This window comes from Zalophus californianus, chromosome 4 (assembly GCF_009762305.2).
Source record: "Zalophus californianus isolate mZalCal1 chromosome 4, mZalCal1.pri.v2, whole genome shotgun sequence".
Classification (NCBI taxonomy): Eukaryota; Metazoa; Chordata; class Mammalia; order Carnivora; family Otariidae; genus Zalophus; species Zalophus californianus.
Window position 1 is genome coordinate 188,130,511 of NC_045598.1, and position 16,916 is coordinate 188,147,426.

Below are 16,916 nucleotides of genomic sequence, written 5' to 3' on the forward strand. Positions count from 1 at the left end.
CACTGATCTGACTCTACTTTGTATCCTATAGTTTTCCTAGGGGAACCTTCCATTCCTCCTGGTATGAGCTCCTCATCCTCTATGGAGCATAAACACCCTCTAGTCAAGCAGCTTTCTCTTCTGAAGCTTTTTCCTAATTCACCTAACACCATCATACAGGTTTTTTTAATTTATTTTAGAGAGCGCGCACAAGCAGGGGGAGGGGCAGAGGGAGAGAGAAACCCAAGCAGACTCCATGATGAGCGAGAAGCCCGTCTCAGGGCTCAAGCTCACTACCCTGAGAGCACGACCTGAGCTGAACCCAAGAGTCGGATGCCCAACCGACCGAGCCACCCAGGCACCCCACCATCATGCAGTTTCATTTAATTAAACAGCAAGAATGTCACAAGGTGAGTCTGTATGTATTAAGTAAAGAGATTAGAGATCTCTCATCATTTTCTTCTCTCTTCCAGCTTCAGCTAGCATGTCCCAGGGGCCAATGGCACAGAGGTGCTATTTGGTTTTAGATACCAAGTAAGCAAGAAGTACAGGGTCCTGGATGTCTAAGCGAGGGGTGGGGTGGGGAGAACTTCATCTTGATTTTGTTAGAAAAAACAAGACTAGAACAAAATATACCAGAAGTTTTAAGAATAATTACCTATCAGTGCTGTGATTATAATTTAAAATTTCATCTTCATGTTCATCTGAATTGTCAACATTTTCTATAATTAATACATATTCTTAAAAATAAAAAAATAGCTTTCACCAAGAACAAAGTCTTGGCCTGCTTTAGCGACAATGTCCATTTGGCATCCTAGGATTTTCAGCCATTTTTTGGCTTCCTTACGTCCAACCCTTCTTTCCCAACAAGCACATGCTCTTTACAGTGCAGACAGTGGAGGTCACGGACAGCCCAGAGTGGGGTCACCAGGGGTTGCAGAGCGGTAGCAGTACGTGTAACCCCAGCCCGGGCAGAGGGAGTCGCGACCCACCAGGATGTGAACCCTGGATGTGGTCAGCTCGGAGTCCTCCCACACAACACGGACCTCAGGGCAGGGCTCGCACTGCACTTGACTGGGGCTTAGTTGAACAGCTTTTTACTTCCTCCTCTCTCGTGGCTGCTAGAGTAGAAACACCCCACTCCTCCTAGATACCAGTTTTATTTTTCTAATCATTCCTGCGGTTTTCATCCCCAAACCCGAATTCTCAGGGACTAGTGCCCACCTCTTCTGAATACACTGTTCAAGGAATAGGTCCAATACTTGCAGACTAGGCCTCTAGACATCCGTCATGGAAGGCAGGCTCCCCCCTTGGAAACCTGGAATCTTAACTTGTGCAGAAGGAAGTGCCCAAATCTGTGAGTAATTGAAGATCTTTGGGAGAGGCAGCTGTAAATATGAGGAATTTTATTTTATTTTTTGCTGACATACTATGAGGCAAAACAAAATTGACACCATACAAAATAACTTTATAAAATATCATTCACATCATATTTTATCAGATTTACAGCATTCTGTGCATGTTAAGGGTTATGTAGGAGGTGAAAAAACACTATGCCAAACTTTTAGTATTAGTTTATATACACACAGTAAGAAACAAAACAAGTTAACTGTTAGGTTTTCCATGAATTTATTGCAAAAATAGTGCAAACTACGTAACCTAGTAAAGCTGTAAAACAAACTCGAAAGGACCCAGCTAAGCTTAAACACGACAATAGATGCTCAGTGTCTCAGCCTTTAGCTCTCTTCACCAGTTTATCTTTTGTCAATCCAGACCACTCCCCATCTGCTGGGTGAGGGTGAGTGCTGGGGATGGAGAAACGCGAAGACTGGCTCTTTCGGAGACCAGAGCCGTCCGGCTGCCTGAGGCCAGGGATTCCTTTAGGATCATGCTACTTACTCAATGGCAATTCTGTGAGGTCTGTGTTGAAAACATTCAGATGCCATCATGTCTAAGTCCGACCTTAGGAGGAAGTTCTCCAAACCTCTTGATGACATGGAGAAAAGAATTAAGAAAGCAGCATGAACAGAAAGGACTGGGAACATTATTGTCTGCTTGCACACACGGTACCCTTTTTCTCAGATATATTTGGGTAAAGTAGTATTCTACTGGTGGGCAACCTTTGAACCAGATACTGGAGTTAAAAAGACAAAAACAAAGGATACTGTGTCCTGACAAGAGTAACTTTAAAATTTCTTTCAACAGTCTAGTGGGGTCCAAAAAGCATAGATCTAAAAACAAAATAATAAGAGCAAAACAATGCTACATATAAAAGCTAAAGAAATAAAATGCAGCATATTCAGGTTCTTTTTCTTGAGGTACCTATATAAATTTAATCACCTGCCCCAAAGTACTCTTGTTAGGTCAAAGAACAAAATGCTGACTGGTGAGCCAATTGCGGGGCACTCATCACTACTGAGAAAGTGCAACAATGCTGATCTGTATATGCAGCATACTAACTGGGGAGCGACTCTTTACAAAATAGAGCTGAAGTACTGACCTGATGGACGCTTAACAATGAAAACATTTAACTAGAATCATTCCATTTTTTTTCGAGATCCTGCAGCAAAAAGCCTCCCAAATCAACTTTCAAAAGTTTTGCCACTAAGGAATGTTGGTCCTCTTGTAAAATTCAGAGATCTCTTTAAAATAGTAAAACTATATACTACAGGAAAGAGCCCTACTTTTTATTTCTTATTGGTATAAAATCAAATTCTTAAGACTCCAAAATATTGTTACCTCCAAAGAATTAAGTTAAAAAAGATCACCATCGTAGGAAAAGTCTAGAATTGTAAACTGCCAAATATAAAAGCATGGAAAATCATCGATCTCCTACCTTAGTTTCTCACCTGCCAGAAAGCTTGCCTAACTCATGGCGACCCCGGGCCTGCTGCTGAGTGCAGGCCTCCCCTCCTCTCCAGCCGGCCCCCCGCACCCCTCTTCCCCTGGCCGCCCGTGGGTGCCAGCACCTGCACCAGGATGGACAACAGTCCACTGGCTGCACGGGAAACAAACACACTATGCCAGAGGAGAAGGGGGGCGCGGATGGCCAAACAAGTCACAGGAAGAGTGCGCGTGAGCTGTTCGTGGCTGCCTCTTCATTGGCACAGAAAATGAAGAGAGAGCTGTCGGTATATGCATAGAAGAGTTTGGAATTTGTTTGTAAAATGTTAATTTGCTCTTGGACATTTTTTTCTTTTCTTTTCACAAGAGGGCAGTTGGGATTTCAATAGACGTGACTAGTTGGCTGGGGGTAATCTATCAAATTCCATGGCCAATTGGGCTTTTCTCCCCACCTGCAATAGAAAATACTCCATTTCATATGGATTTCTTTCAATGCATTAGGATTCAACACAAAAGGCACAAAATAAATAAAAATTTATTAAATAAACGGAAATTATGGTTTCAAGCTTTGTGTGGAGTTATATCTTGCTGTTTGGTTACTTTTTCCAATTTGACAGACTTAGTAAATAGCACCCAACTGTTTAACTGAGGTAGATCCACATTGTAAAGAAAGCTGGGTCCCCTCCATTTTATGTCTAAATTTAAGATGCTTTTACAAAAACAAAAATCCATATAATCCTATGCAGAAGCGATGGCAGGTGGCACTACCTGAAGAAAGCTTAGAATGTGAGCAGGTTAGCAAGTAAGACTGATGCCCAAATCATACTCTCCATCAGCCATAAATAAATCTCAGACTGGAGGGAAAAAAACCAAACCTTTAAAAGTAACCCTGAAAAAGTCTCTAGACTTTCAGAAGAGGTCTTCTTGACTGACTGCCACCAAAATGCACAATGGTCCATTTTCATCAAGCAATGGCAACGGCCCAGCCAGACGAGAGAGAGAGAGAGAGAGAGAGAGAGAGAGAGAGAGAGAGAGCAAGAGATCTGGATCACTGATAGTTTCCCTTGTAACTCTGGAGAAAAGACTGGTAGAATTATGATATAGCATCTTGATCTGAACAGTTTAAACTCACTGCCTAATATTTTTGCATACTCTGAAACTTACAATTTTAACATCTGATTAAGGCTTGAGTTACAGTGGCATTACCACCTAGCATCATGCAAGCATTGGACATCCTCAACACACAGGGAATGGCATGAGACGAGAGACAAGGACGTGAAGCCTCAGAAGTGTATTTAGCAGGTACTATAATTTTATAACGAATTTTACAATTCATGTCGCAAATGAGAAACTATACAGAGAGGCCAATGTATATAAATACTAGTTTATACAGGAACTTTGAATTTACAAAACAGCACTGCACGGTTTCTCTACCACAAGCACAAGACGCTGTCGCAAGAGACCGGCCTCACAGCTCCGGACGGGTCCGCAGGCGGCACGCACGGGACCGCCTGATGGGCACCCCTGTAGCTGCTCAGCTTCTTAGAAAACAGTAAACTTTCAATGGTCACAATACGGTTTGATTCAAAATATCTTCTAAAATGTTTTATTGTGGGGGAAATTAAGAAGGGGCAAGCAAGATCTACCTATGGAACTTCTGAATTCATTTTTGGTTCTTTTTCAATTATTTTATAAAAATAAAATAAAACTAGAAAAGTTGATAAAACTCAGGGTTAAAAGCCCTCGATACGTATTAGGTAAGTAATCTGCAGTGTACCAGAGGTAAGACAAATCTGCATGTAGACACTACATTCTTTTCTTGTATTTAATGAGTTAGCCACTCTGCTGCACAGAAACTTACAATTATGCTCTTAAAACTTTTTAAAAAGTAAAAACTCACTTGCCTCTACGGTTATAAAATATGAATTCATACCTTAAACAACTACATTAAAAACCACTATCAAACTCAGGACTCAAATTTCAATTTAGTGCTAAAACTACATACTTTCAGGATTTCGGTCACATGTATATTTGGCTTTGAAGAGGAACCAAAATTAGTAACATATCCTCCCCTCTGCAGCCAGTGCCTCTGCCGAGGGAAAGACCTTTGCCTTTCAAAATGGACAGTTCAGTAGAAGGAAGGGCCAAGAGGAGCCGCCAAGAATGAGTTTCTATGCATTTTAAAAATAAATAACATTGGATTATTTCCCCCACTTAAAAGCAATAAAATCATCATCCCTTGACAGGGTAAGGTGTTTTTTTTGTTTTGTTTTGTTTTGTTTTTTAATTAGACCATCAGCCAAGAAACTGCTCAGTACCTGGCTCGGAAAAGATAAGAGATAAAAAATGCGTTTTAGGCATGTCAAAACTGGGAGTCCTCTATGCACAGCTCACCCGTCAGCAGCTTCCCCGCACACACAGAACAGAGCGGCACGAACAGAAGCACCCCCGAATAAGGACACAGTAGGACTGAGTAGCACCTTATGTCTGAGGACTTCACACGCAATTCACAGACACACGATTCCAATTCCTCTTCTTAAAACCTAGTTCCAGGACACCAAATATGCTTGGTGAGTGACTCTGAGGACAAAGCCACCAGGTTCTGCCGATGGCCACGGTCAGTGCCTGACTAAGAGATGGATCGGACGCGGATTTCCTGGAACCCCCCAGCGGACGTGGACTTGGGAAGGAAGTCCTGTGACCACGAGAACCTCACGTTTTCCGACATGAGGCAGTGCGCGCGGGCATCAGAGTTGACCGAGTCAGGAGCTGAGGAGCAGATGCAGCTTCAAAGGCAGAAGGTCAATGACTGACTTGTGGAATGGTACAGGCTTACTTCCCAATAAAAACACAGCCCCAACATGATTCCGAAAGGACACTGAGGACCAGACTTTAAAGGCACAGAGGCTGAGACTGGGTCTTCCAGAACATGCTCAGTCTGGTACCGATGGAGACCAGAGGAAGGCCTGGTGCCGCCTGCTCCCAGGGTCTGAGGGACCTGCCCTCTCCCCCCGCCCCGAGATTGTTCCCATAGTCTCTCTAGAGTTCCAAGGAGCCTCGGCTCCCCAACACAAGCACTTAGTTCTGCCAAGTGATGCCAAGGAGCCAAGCAGTCAGCCTGCATCGCACCCCCAACCTGTGGGGGGGGTGTTCTCGGGATCAACTCATGGTTTTAATGACCTTGATTCGGAAGGTACTTAATGGAGGACGGCCTCAACATCCAGGTTCCTGGAGACACTTGGGGGGGAAGAGTTAATATTTGGTGTTTTAGCTTTAACTCTGAACTACTTAAATCCAAGGAGGTTGTAAATAGAAGATAATTCAGCCTCCTCCCACCCCCCCAAAAAGGGGATGGGAGCGAGGTGAGGATTCAACTCTTCAGTCATACCACCAAGGGCATTTAAAGATGCTAACACATCTAAATGTTTCACATCGACCAATAAGAGAAAAGTGTTAACAAAAGCACCAGTAATCTTCAGTTCCCTCTTTTCAAATAATTTCTCATGAATGCAAAGATGGTGGGAGAGGCCCACCCCAGGATTCTGGAGACATGTATGCAAAAAGCTGAGGGGTAGGTCTGAGTTCAACAGTTCACATTACGGAATCAAGGAGAGGGCCACTGTGCAATGTCCCCCGAAACACCCTGAATGGGATTCTGGTTGAAAATGAGGCCAACCCAGAGCACCCAAGCAGTTCCAGAAGCAGGTCAGCAGATGTTGTGGGTACTCACCCTAAACATCCATGCATCTTGGGGTGGGCTGTATCTACAAAACAGTGTAATCGCAGAAGTACAAAACATTCTTAGAAAGACTGCAAAGGACACTTAGCTCTTTCAGAATTAAAGCACGCCATGAGGCATGAAAAGCATCAAAACCCAAAACAACAGCGCTAAAGGCAAAACCTTCCCGGTAACGTCATACTTGGAACCTCTCTGGGCCAACGTCAGTGTCTGATGAACATCCAGTGAGGGAGCAGAGCAACCTCCACGCACCCAGACGTCTGGGACTGCAAAACCACCTGCCTGCCCCTCAAGAATTTAAGCGCAAACCAACGGAGGTGTTTTGGAGCAAGTTCGAACCTTCCAAAGATGAGAGAACGTAGAGAACCTAAGGACGAGATGCGAAGAAGGCAGAGGGTGACACCGACGGACCCACACACAGCGTGTGGGCAAAGGACATTCTGACAGTGAAGTGGCTGATCACAAGGAGGGGTACCCCGAGCCGGAGCAATCTCTCTCGGGGCAGACTGCCTGTAAGTTAGCATCAGAGGACCCAGGGTGCCGGCAGCGGGAGCTCCTACTTCAATGCTGGCTGTGGACCCCGCGTTCCTTTCCAACAAAGGGCCTTGGACTCGAACAGAACATTTTGCTTTTAAACCGCAGATCATGTTTAAGTAGGACGTGATGGTAACTCAAGGCTCCAAAGTCAAAGGTCAACTATAACTGCGTGTTTTTTTGAAACCATACAGCCACTTTAGATGCATTATTTAGAGAGTTGGTGTTCCAGCACCTTCGTGATTTTACAGAGTGTATAAAAAGGGAGAAGAGTGCAGAGGGAGCCATTTCCAACCCATTCATGAGTAAAACAGAGAAGAAAGTGCTTTCTTACAGCAAACAGGAAAGTGAAAAGCCGGGACAGCAGGCTGTCAAGGATCCCCCACCCCTGGCCCTGCGTGGAGATGCCCCCGCCAGCCTGTGAGGACGGCACGGGAAGCTTTTCCATTTTCTGCCCGCTGGCTGCCTAGAACCCTACATTATTGAGGTGGGCAGCCCTGAGGAGTCCCCGGTCTGCCTCTGATACCCCCGAAAGGCGAGACGGGGACTGCCCAACGGGTCACAGTATGGCACACACGTTTTCAAGCCAGAACTGAAGAGAGAGAGATGTTCGCCATTCAGTTTATTCAGGCAACATTTTGGCTATTTTCAGTGTGGACAGCTACGCTTAAGAGCAAGCGTGAACCTACTGAGAATTCAGAGGTAGCCTTTATCTGCATTTATTTCTTTTTAAACTAAAAGGTATTTAGAAACCACCTTCTGTAGTGATTTGGCTAAGCCAATACATTCACTTTAGACAATAAAATGGCAAAACGTAACCAACAAAGCATTAGGGAGGGCACCACGATGGCGTCGAACACACACTCACGACCGGTTCAGGTCTAAAAGCTCCTGTGTGTGTCCGATACTGGGTAGCCTGACCACAAACAATTACACACTGTGGGCTGCAGCACATACTTCTAATCTAGCAATACCACAAGGTATAAAGGAACAGCACTGGATTTCAGGTCTCTCTAGCATCTATGTATGTATGGGATAAGCCGCAAATGACACTTTTGACACCACAGTGATCTCATGTCTTCAGAACGACGGCTGACCAGACAGAAGCGCGGGGGGGCCCCTCACTAGCGGTCTGTTCCCACTGGCCACACAGGGGCTTCCTATCCAGACCGTCAGATGCTGGATGGGACCAGAAGAAAATGCGTCAAGGAGCCACGGGAAAACAACAAGGAATTACACAGACCCAAAAAGCGTTCAAAGGCTTTAGAATGAATCCTCTTAAAAGCAAATCTTCAGACCTCAAGGGGAGAGCGGACTCTCCTTTCAACAGACTGCAAACTTCCTTTCTGAGAAACAAGAACACGAGGCTCGTTTGTCCTTCATGAATGGTCAACAGACATGCGGCTACGGAGGCAGAGTGGAGCCCACGCGGCTCTAACACATAATACTGGAAACATGGCAGTCCCTACAACAGAGTGATGTGTTGTGTTCAGATCATTTTTGCTAACCTAAATCTATTTACAATCGTTTCAAACAAGTACAGCAGATGCAAAGTTGGACATAATAAAAAGGAAGTTGTCAAAAAATCAGTGCAATTATTTTGAGTTGAAAATTTTCCTTACAAAAGAGTCAGCATGTGTGTGTCACACAGAGTTACACGTGCACCATGTCTACACTGAGCACGCGTCACTGCAGCCGAGCCTGCAGGCAGGGCGGCTAGAGAGAATCTTCTTCGTTACTTTGGGGAAGGGCTTAAAATATAAATAAAATATTTGCATTCTGAAAGTGAGGCGCACAAACACTGAGGAAGTTTCTGTTTATTGTACATTCCTTTCTCATGAGCGTGAGAGATGAGTCAAAGAGAGGTCACAGGGAGATTTCTATGGCTTGTCTGGGCCACTGGGATTGTCCACTGTCTGGATTATGTCAACTTCTAAAGCTCCTCCTAATGGAACTGCCTTAGGTGTGGAAAATGCCCATGAAAAATCCTTTTAACTGTCCACCAGATCAAAGTCCCGTTGAAGGAGTACATCCAGATCCTGACGGCTCCATGAAACAAGCCAAGTGCTTCCATGACGACGAGCAACTGAGAGAAGCCGTCCCAGCCCCCCAGGCCCCCCAGACACAGTCTGGGTCCCAACTACTGCAGGACGCTTGGCTGGTCTACCCTTAACATATTGTATCAAATATATAATTTGACTGAAAAACTGCCTTGTAAAAATAAAATTTAAATCACCCTGCAGATCAATGTAAAATTACATTGCTGCATATATAAGAAAAACAATTCATCCAGAAAAATTACATTTGTGGCTTTCAAAAATAAATCATCCGGCAAACTTGCAGGTAAACATTAGGCAATTTATAAAAGTTGGGGAAAATAATTTCTATCATATCCATCAGGTACCACATGCACTGGGATATCCACATCGGCCAAATCGAACCAGAGCAGAAAGAAAAAAAAATAAATAGCAACATTTGCATTTAACGACAATAAAAATAACATATAATATAACATCAGTAAAAGCACCCCCCCCCCCCCCCCGCTGTAGGAACTGAACTCCAACTGTCTTTTCCAACGAGCACTCTGTGACCAGGGGTAAACATCAGTAATAGCAGTGACCTCGGCCAAACTCCCAGAGCACGGACATCACTCTGCTCCTGCCGCGTCCCTCTCGGGCCAGCCTGCTCAGTGGCCAGGGGTCACCTGTGTCTCTAGAGAGCAAACATTCATCCAAGGGAGTGTGAGAACACTACCGAAAAGCAATGTCACCTTAAAAAGTAAAAGCAGACCCTACAATATTGTATCAAAAGTGTATATGGGAAGACTTCTCAAAACCAAAACCAAAACCAAACAATCCCTTTCTAAAAGCACAGGTGTGCCCAGTTTTACAAAAATGTATCGGAACTAGGGAAGTCTGAGCTTGGAGAACACAGGCAGGATGGCAACTCAGCATCAGCAAAGGGCACCTCCAAGACGCGGCGGCCGTCCTCGGCTCCCCTGGGCTTCCTTCATTGCTCTGTCACTAGGGTGATGGGAGGGTGGACAGAATGGACAGTGGTGAAGGGGTGGGAATAGTCATTCTTCTTAAAGTGAACATTTTAAAATCTACTAGGAAGAGTACCAGTATAAGAATCTGCTCGGGAGACCTCTTTTAAAGAGACGAGATAAATCCCAGTTTTTCTTTTAAATGAATCCAGATTTCTACATCATAATTTTCACATTCAGTTTGCTTAAAGCAAGGCACACCTTACTTAACAGTGGGGTAGGGCAAAGCCAGCGCGCAGACGCCTCTCAAATCTGCAAGGGCCCCAGGCCTCGGGCAACCAAGCGCAGGCGGAGGACGGAGCTACCTGGGGAGCCTGAGCCCTCTTGGGGCCACGCAGGCCGAGGTAGCCCTTGGGGTGGGAGCAAGCGCAGTGAGAGACGGGCAAGGGCCCCTTTTGGCTTCCACGGGAACTGGGCTCAGACTTAGTCTACTGCACTTTGAGGTTTTACGCTGTCTCAAAATTTATCCTAATAATGGGGGGACCGGTAGAAATTTGGGAAAACAATTATTTACCTGAGAAATTGTAACTACAGCCATTTGAATTCTGAATCATCAGATGCGTACAAAGGTATGCAGCTAACCGAGCTGGAGACGTTTGGTCTATTAATGCTTTTAGTATTAAAAGTTTTATAAAACAAGCATAGGGCTATAAAAAGTACCCTTCTCAAAGTACTCTGGCCCATTAAAATTAAAACCTTTCCTTCAAAATGATAAAAAAAATTTCAGATCTAATTTTCCGCCAGCCTGCAATCTTTCCTGGGTGTTGGCTTCACGAGCATCTGCCTGCGATGCCAAACGGCCCCTCCCCGCTGGGCCCTCATGCTCGGGGGAGAGGGCTCCTCGGAAACCTCTGGATCAGGGGTCCTCAGACTTGAGGCAGCCCTGGAGCCCCGGCTGATGGCATCAAATACAGACGTCCAGCCCCAGCCCCGGAGACCCGGGGTCAGGAGTCTGCATTTTTACCAAGCACCACCACCAGCCCGACCACCCGGACCCTGTTGCGGGGAGTAAAAACACACCTTTGAGACACATGGTTCTAGATGATCCTAAAAATGGCTGAAAACTAACCTAATTTCAGATTTCAAAAGTGTATTAGTGAAAAGACTCCCCCCCCCCCCCTTAGCTGGAATGCTCCCGGTAATTTAAGCCAAGAGTGTATTGGTGTCCTTCTGAAAGAGGAGAAAGTGCCACTTGCCAATAAAACAACAGGGAATTGCAACATTTCTTAGAGCAGAGGCTTCTGTTCGTTTAAAAAGACCAAAAAAAAAAAAGAAAAAGAAAAAAACCCCAACCAAATAAAAAAACAAACCCAGAAACAAAAGATACAGCAAGGAGAGGCTAATGCCATTAATAAGACACCCACATGCACACACAGACACACACACGCACATCACTCTGAGTATATATCTTCACAAATAATAGTCACCCCTTTGTCATCGCCACCAAAATCTCGGCCGAGTGTCCATCACAGCTCCGCCCGCGGTTCCCTGCCCCTCCAGCGCCCCAGAGCCGGCAGACAAGAAGACAGGGGTGGGCGCTTTCTCCAGCACGAGGCGCCCCGTCGGGAGCCTCGCCCCACCGCAGTGCCAGAGGTAAATGTCAGGCTGGGCTTGGGGAGGGCCGTCAGCAGGGAGAGGGAAACCGACAGAGCACAAAGCAGCACTAGGGGAAGGCGCGGCTCCTTCCCGGAATCTCTACACTGAACATGGATTTTTTTTTTTTTTTTTTTTTTAATTGTCTGTAAGGACAAACAGCCCACTTAGCACAAACAGAGTCGTCCGCTGTTACCCCTTTTCAAGTTGTCCATGGTATCACACTTAGTGCCATGGTTTCTAGATGGGCAAACCCACGTCTGGGGCCCTGAATGCAAATCCCTTCTGCTGGCCTTGCAAGCCAGCCACCTCCGAGGGCCGGGGCTCGCTGCAGACCACCAGCTCTCCGCGCATTTCAGTGCATAGATCCTACGAAACTCGTCTAACAGAACCATACACACAGAGAGGTACACTCTGACACATGGACTTGTTTCCCAGGAATGGAAGAATAAATACATTCCGTTTGTGCTTAATCGGCTGAGCAACACGCAGGGACAGGAGGAGGGGCGGCGGCGGCGTGGGGCCACCGTGCCCGCGCTCAGTCCTCCTGCAGGTACAGGCTACGCAATGTACACGGGGGAAGGCGGGTGGCGGTCACATTGACTCAAGTGCATACTCCTGTACGTCAGCACTGAGAACCACAGGAGGTGGTCCAGTCACCAGGCTCCCAAACACTCGTGATATGCTAAACAGATCACAATAAGCACCCCGTAGTCAATAAAATGAAAAACAGCATCTATCTATCACATTAATACTGCAAACCAGATATATATATTTTTTCTCTTACATTAAAGACATAACAGTGAAAAAGGATTGTACTGTATTTATCACCACAGACCCGTATTCTTTAGAAACTTTGGAAAATAAATGTCACAGTCCTATAGGACAAATCTTATGATTAGACTGTCGGCATACTGTCTTTTTTCTTTTTTTAAATAAATTTTTATTAAAATGGCACTTGTCTGCCAATCGCTCTGGACCTATAAATGTTGTAAACACACACGGCCCATCTTCTGCCCCCGCTCCTTATTTCGAGCTGAGTGAAAGGCGGGCAGTGGCGGTTCCAGACGCCGGTGGGCGCCTCGGCGGGCCACCTGCCCTCGGTCTCGAAGAGCTGGCGCCAGCCCTGTCAGGGGCACACTAGTACCACTCTGACATAAACTTTAGTGACCACCTCAGAATGCTCAAGGCTTTAAAACCACAGCTGTGCTCTGTGTTGCTTTCACCTCTCTGAAAACGTTCACAGCTAGTTTGAGCCCACCAATTCCATTGAGAATCATGTGTTAAAAACAAGTAAATTGAATGACCAAATAAATTAAAAATGTTTTAAAGCCCTGAGTTCATAGACTGGTTTTAGGAGATTTTTAGGAAACACGGGACTCTATTTTATAAGCAGCTTATAGATTTTGGCAAACCATATTTCCTACGACAATGGGGTCTCATACAGGTCTGCAGTTCAAAATCCAAGTTTGAAATCTGGGACGGAAGGCATTCTGGAAAATGGAGAATCTACTAAAATCAATGACGTCTCATGTTCAATGCTGGCTGTCACGGAAGGGCTGGGCATCTGTTGGTCTGAGTGTAGCTGGTCTCATGTGAATCCAACTCGGTACACAATCGTAAACACTAAAACATGTCAAGCAAAGTACATGGTGCGCAGGGTGTCCTGATGAACCTGGACTGCCTTTGCCAACGCTTGGTGGTCTCGTCCATTACTCTGCCCGGAGGTATGGCTTCCTTCAGCACTGTGGGGACGGGAGGGGAGAGAGAGAGAGCGAGAGAGAGAGAGAGCAGCCTTTAATGCACCACGAGGCAGTGCACTGATAACAAGACGAGGCACCAGCTATCTGGGGAGGTGGCCACGCAGAGACCAGGCGTCAGGGAAGAGGCGGGCACCTGGGCGTCTGGGTCATGCTCGGCTCCAGCCACTTTCCCACTCTGAAAGCGCAGCTGCCAAAGCTGGTCTCAGAAGCGACCCCTGCCGTGCCCCCGGCCGGAAAAGGCACACCACCCACCTGTCATGTTCTTTGTCCACCAGGTGGTACCTGGCCCGGAAAGCCACCAGGTGGGCGTAGTACGCTGGCGCCGGGATGGACACGGACCGCGTGCAGCGCACGTAGGTGTGACACAGCTGGTAGGTGAGAATCTGCAGCTCGTCGGAAGAGAAACGATTGTCATCCCAAAGCACGTGATAGTGGGAAGGCCTGCTTGTTCCCTAAAAGCAGATCAGAGGATCAGAGGAGTGAACATGCGGGAGGTCCAGAACTCACCTACACAAGGGCACTGCTGATAAGCCATGCTTCCGTCACCCTCCTCATGGAGGACTCAGTGGGAGAACGCTTAGGGGCAAAAACCTGTGGGCCCCTTCACCAGTGGGCAGAGGCCAGGAGTCTTGAGGTGACGATGGGCCACATGGTGACCCTCCCTGTACGTCCTGCAAACGTGTGTGGCAGGAGACAAGGCCGAACCCCACTACGTGGGCAGGAGCTGATTCTGAGCATGTCCGTCACCTGCCGCCCTTCCCACGGCCTTGTCACCACTCCAACCTCAGCTCGTTCGCTAAGCTCCGGGTGCACGGGACACCCTGGACCCCACCGGTGCCCCTGGCCTTTGCACCCACTACTTGTGCCTGACCTCATCTCATCTCAAATGGGAACCCTGACTACAGCACGCCAGTGGGTCCTTCCGACCCAGCACCCCACGCTCCCCACCCTTACCTGTTCCCTGGCTACCTGCCCAACTCCCCTACGTGCCCATCGGGGTGCTTGGCCTGAGGCTCGTGCTCTGTGTTTGCGGGGCACGTGGACCACGTCCCGGGGACACCGAGACTGGGCAGCTGGGGCCCTCTGTCCTTACCTGGATGCCAGCGTGACTACACAGGTAGAAGTCAAACTCGGTCGGGTGGGTGATTTTCGTGTCCACAGTTGTGCCTGCTGGAATGTTTCCACTTTTCCCAACCTTCGGCAATACAGGAACCCATTAGACATGTCCAGGGACCACAACGGAAAGCAAGCAAGCACATCAGCCTCGCCCACACTGCCTCCTGGTGCTGGGCCTTCCTGACCAAAGGCGGCCCTATCTCGACGTCTTTAAGTTGGCTAACACATTTACTCGGCACGGCGGCATTAAAAGAGAACTTAACCGATACTAACCCCTAGAGGTAAGTAAGTTCCTGTCCTGTGAGGGCTGGGTTTTCTCCCCCCAGGTCTCCTAAGGGGAGAGAAATGCAGCTGTCTTCCCTTCACTGAAGAATCTGCATGTAACGCTCGAAGGGCTCTTCATTACCGTGGAGGTCACCGACATACAAATCTAAAACCATGCACGATGGACACCTGACGGGCCGTCATCCATGCACAAACACACCTAATATTCAAGGCAGAAGAGCTAGGACACTCTGAAGGCAGTCAGGAGCATCTGCACTTGGTTGGTGGCTCAATCACCACCACCCAAGAGGGCATGCTTGTCCCCCTGAGACCGTCTGAGAAGCAGGGGGACGGACTGGGCTGTACATGGTATCAAACCACTTAACTCTAAGTTTACATTCTAGGATCACAAAGTCACTGAACACCCAGCTACTGCTCCTGGGGCAGCAACGATGCCAAAGCTCCAGGACCCAACCCATGATCAGTGAGTCACTGACCTTTTAGTTATGCAATTTTCAATACCCACACGTGCACGAGAATCCCCAGTGTAACCCCTGTGCGCCTTTTCTTGCCCACTTTTTTCACACGTTCCTATTTTTAAAAGTAAAATATTTGAAAATGGTGTCCCCCCTTTGCTTCCCTTCCACGTGGCAGTCTCAGATTTAGCCTTTATCATTCCTACATGTACTTTTATTTTTCCCTACACACTTAAGTCTCCATTAGCACGATACTGTGTTACTTCACAGGTTTTCAAACTGTGCATGTGTATCATATGTATTCTGCTACTTGCTGTTTTTGTTCAATATTTACGATTTTGAGATGTATTCATGTGATACATATAGTCTATCCTATTCATTGCTGGGCAGTATGCCAGTGTAGAAATACATCACAACCCCTCCTCCTGTTAGTAGACAAAGTTTTTGCTATCAGAAACAATGCTGCAATAAATATTCTTATACTTGTCTCCTTATACCCACACAGGTGGGTTTCTCAAGGGCTAGAATTACCAAACTGCATCCGAGTTGGCTTATCAGTCTGCACTCCCATCGAAAGCATAGGAGAGTCTTCATATAAGGCATTTACTCTGTGCCAAGGATGATGCAAAGTGCCTAGTGTGTTAGCTCGGCTCACCTTCCAGCACCCTTAGGAAGGTGCCACAGGGAGGCTGACACCTGTGGTGAGGCGGCCCAGGTGCTGAGGGGTTGGCTAGAGCCAGGCCGTCTGGCTCCAGACCCATGCTCCTGACCATGGCCCAGCACCCACATCCGTGCCAACACTTTGCTATTATCAGGATAACTTCATGAGTCCCCCCAACATTTGCCATTCTCTGAAAAATTTTGTATAAGATTATTCTTTGATGGTTTGGTAACACTTGCCTATAAAAAATCTGCATGAACTTCACAAAATAAGCTAAGTAGTTTCTCCTTTTTTCCTAGTCTCTGCCACACTTTAAGATCATCGATTCTTGAAGGTTTGGTAAAACTTGCCTGTAAGACCCTCTGGGCGTGATGCCTTTCGGAAATGAGGATTAGATTATCCTCCAGAGCTGATTTCAGTTATTTATGTGATTCCACAAACAACTCTTTGTATCTATTTCTTCTCACTCTTCCAATGTATCTATCAGCACAAAGCTGTTACTATCCCATGACGATTTCAGTAACACATCCCCCTTCTGGGTCATAGTTCTCTTTTTGCTCTTAATTATTGTTACAAGTATCCTCTTTTTTCCTTGTTGAGTCTTGCTAGGTTCACCCGTCTTCACAGAGGCAGGTTTTGTTTGTGTTCATCTGCTCTGTCTTCTTCATTTTCTCCTTCATTATCTCCCACTCTGAGAGGGGCTGGGTGTAGGAACAAGCCAACTTGGAGCCCCTGTGACTCATGGCAGGGGCAGGTTACAGGCGGAGGAGGGAGGGAGCCCACGCACACCGGCTCCTCAGCCTTCCCTCTGCGCCCCGGGACTGGCGGCTCTTCTGTCCTTCCTGTACCTTCAGCCCCACCGGGTGGTTCTTCCTATTTTCCGACAAGATGTATCGAAGTC

At 46.8% G+C, this 16,916-nt stretch overlaps 1 protein-coding gene across 4 annotated transcripts in view; it reads right to left on the reverse strand.

Moving 5' to 3' along the window:
- Nucleotides 1–1,365: 1,365 nt before the first annotated feature.
- The window catches only part of AGO2 (argonaute RISC catalytic component 2), a 109,349-nt gene continuing 93,798 nt past the window's right edge, over nucleotides 1,366–16,916 (reverse strand). For 3 of the 4 annotated variants that reach the window (XM_027598826.2, XM_027598840.2, XM_027598849.2), the window contains 3 exons: nucleotides 14,592–14,693; nucleotides 13,751–13,950; nucleotides 1,366–13,480 (listed from right to left, as the gene is read on the reverse strand). In XM_027598826.2, coding sequence (XP_027454627.1) covers nucleotides 13,372–13,480; nucleotides 13,751–13,950; nucleotides 14,592–14,693 — 411 coding nt within the window. In that variant the 3' untranslated portion in view covers nucleotides 1,366–13,371. The remainder of the gene's footprint in view (nucleotides 13,481–13,750; nucleotides 13,951–14,591; nucleotides 14,694–16,916) is intronic. The other variant, XM_027598832.2, reaches the window with a different exon arrangement.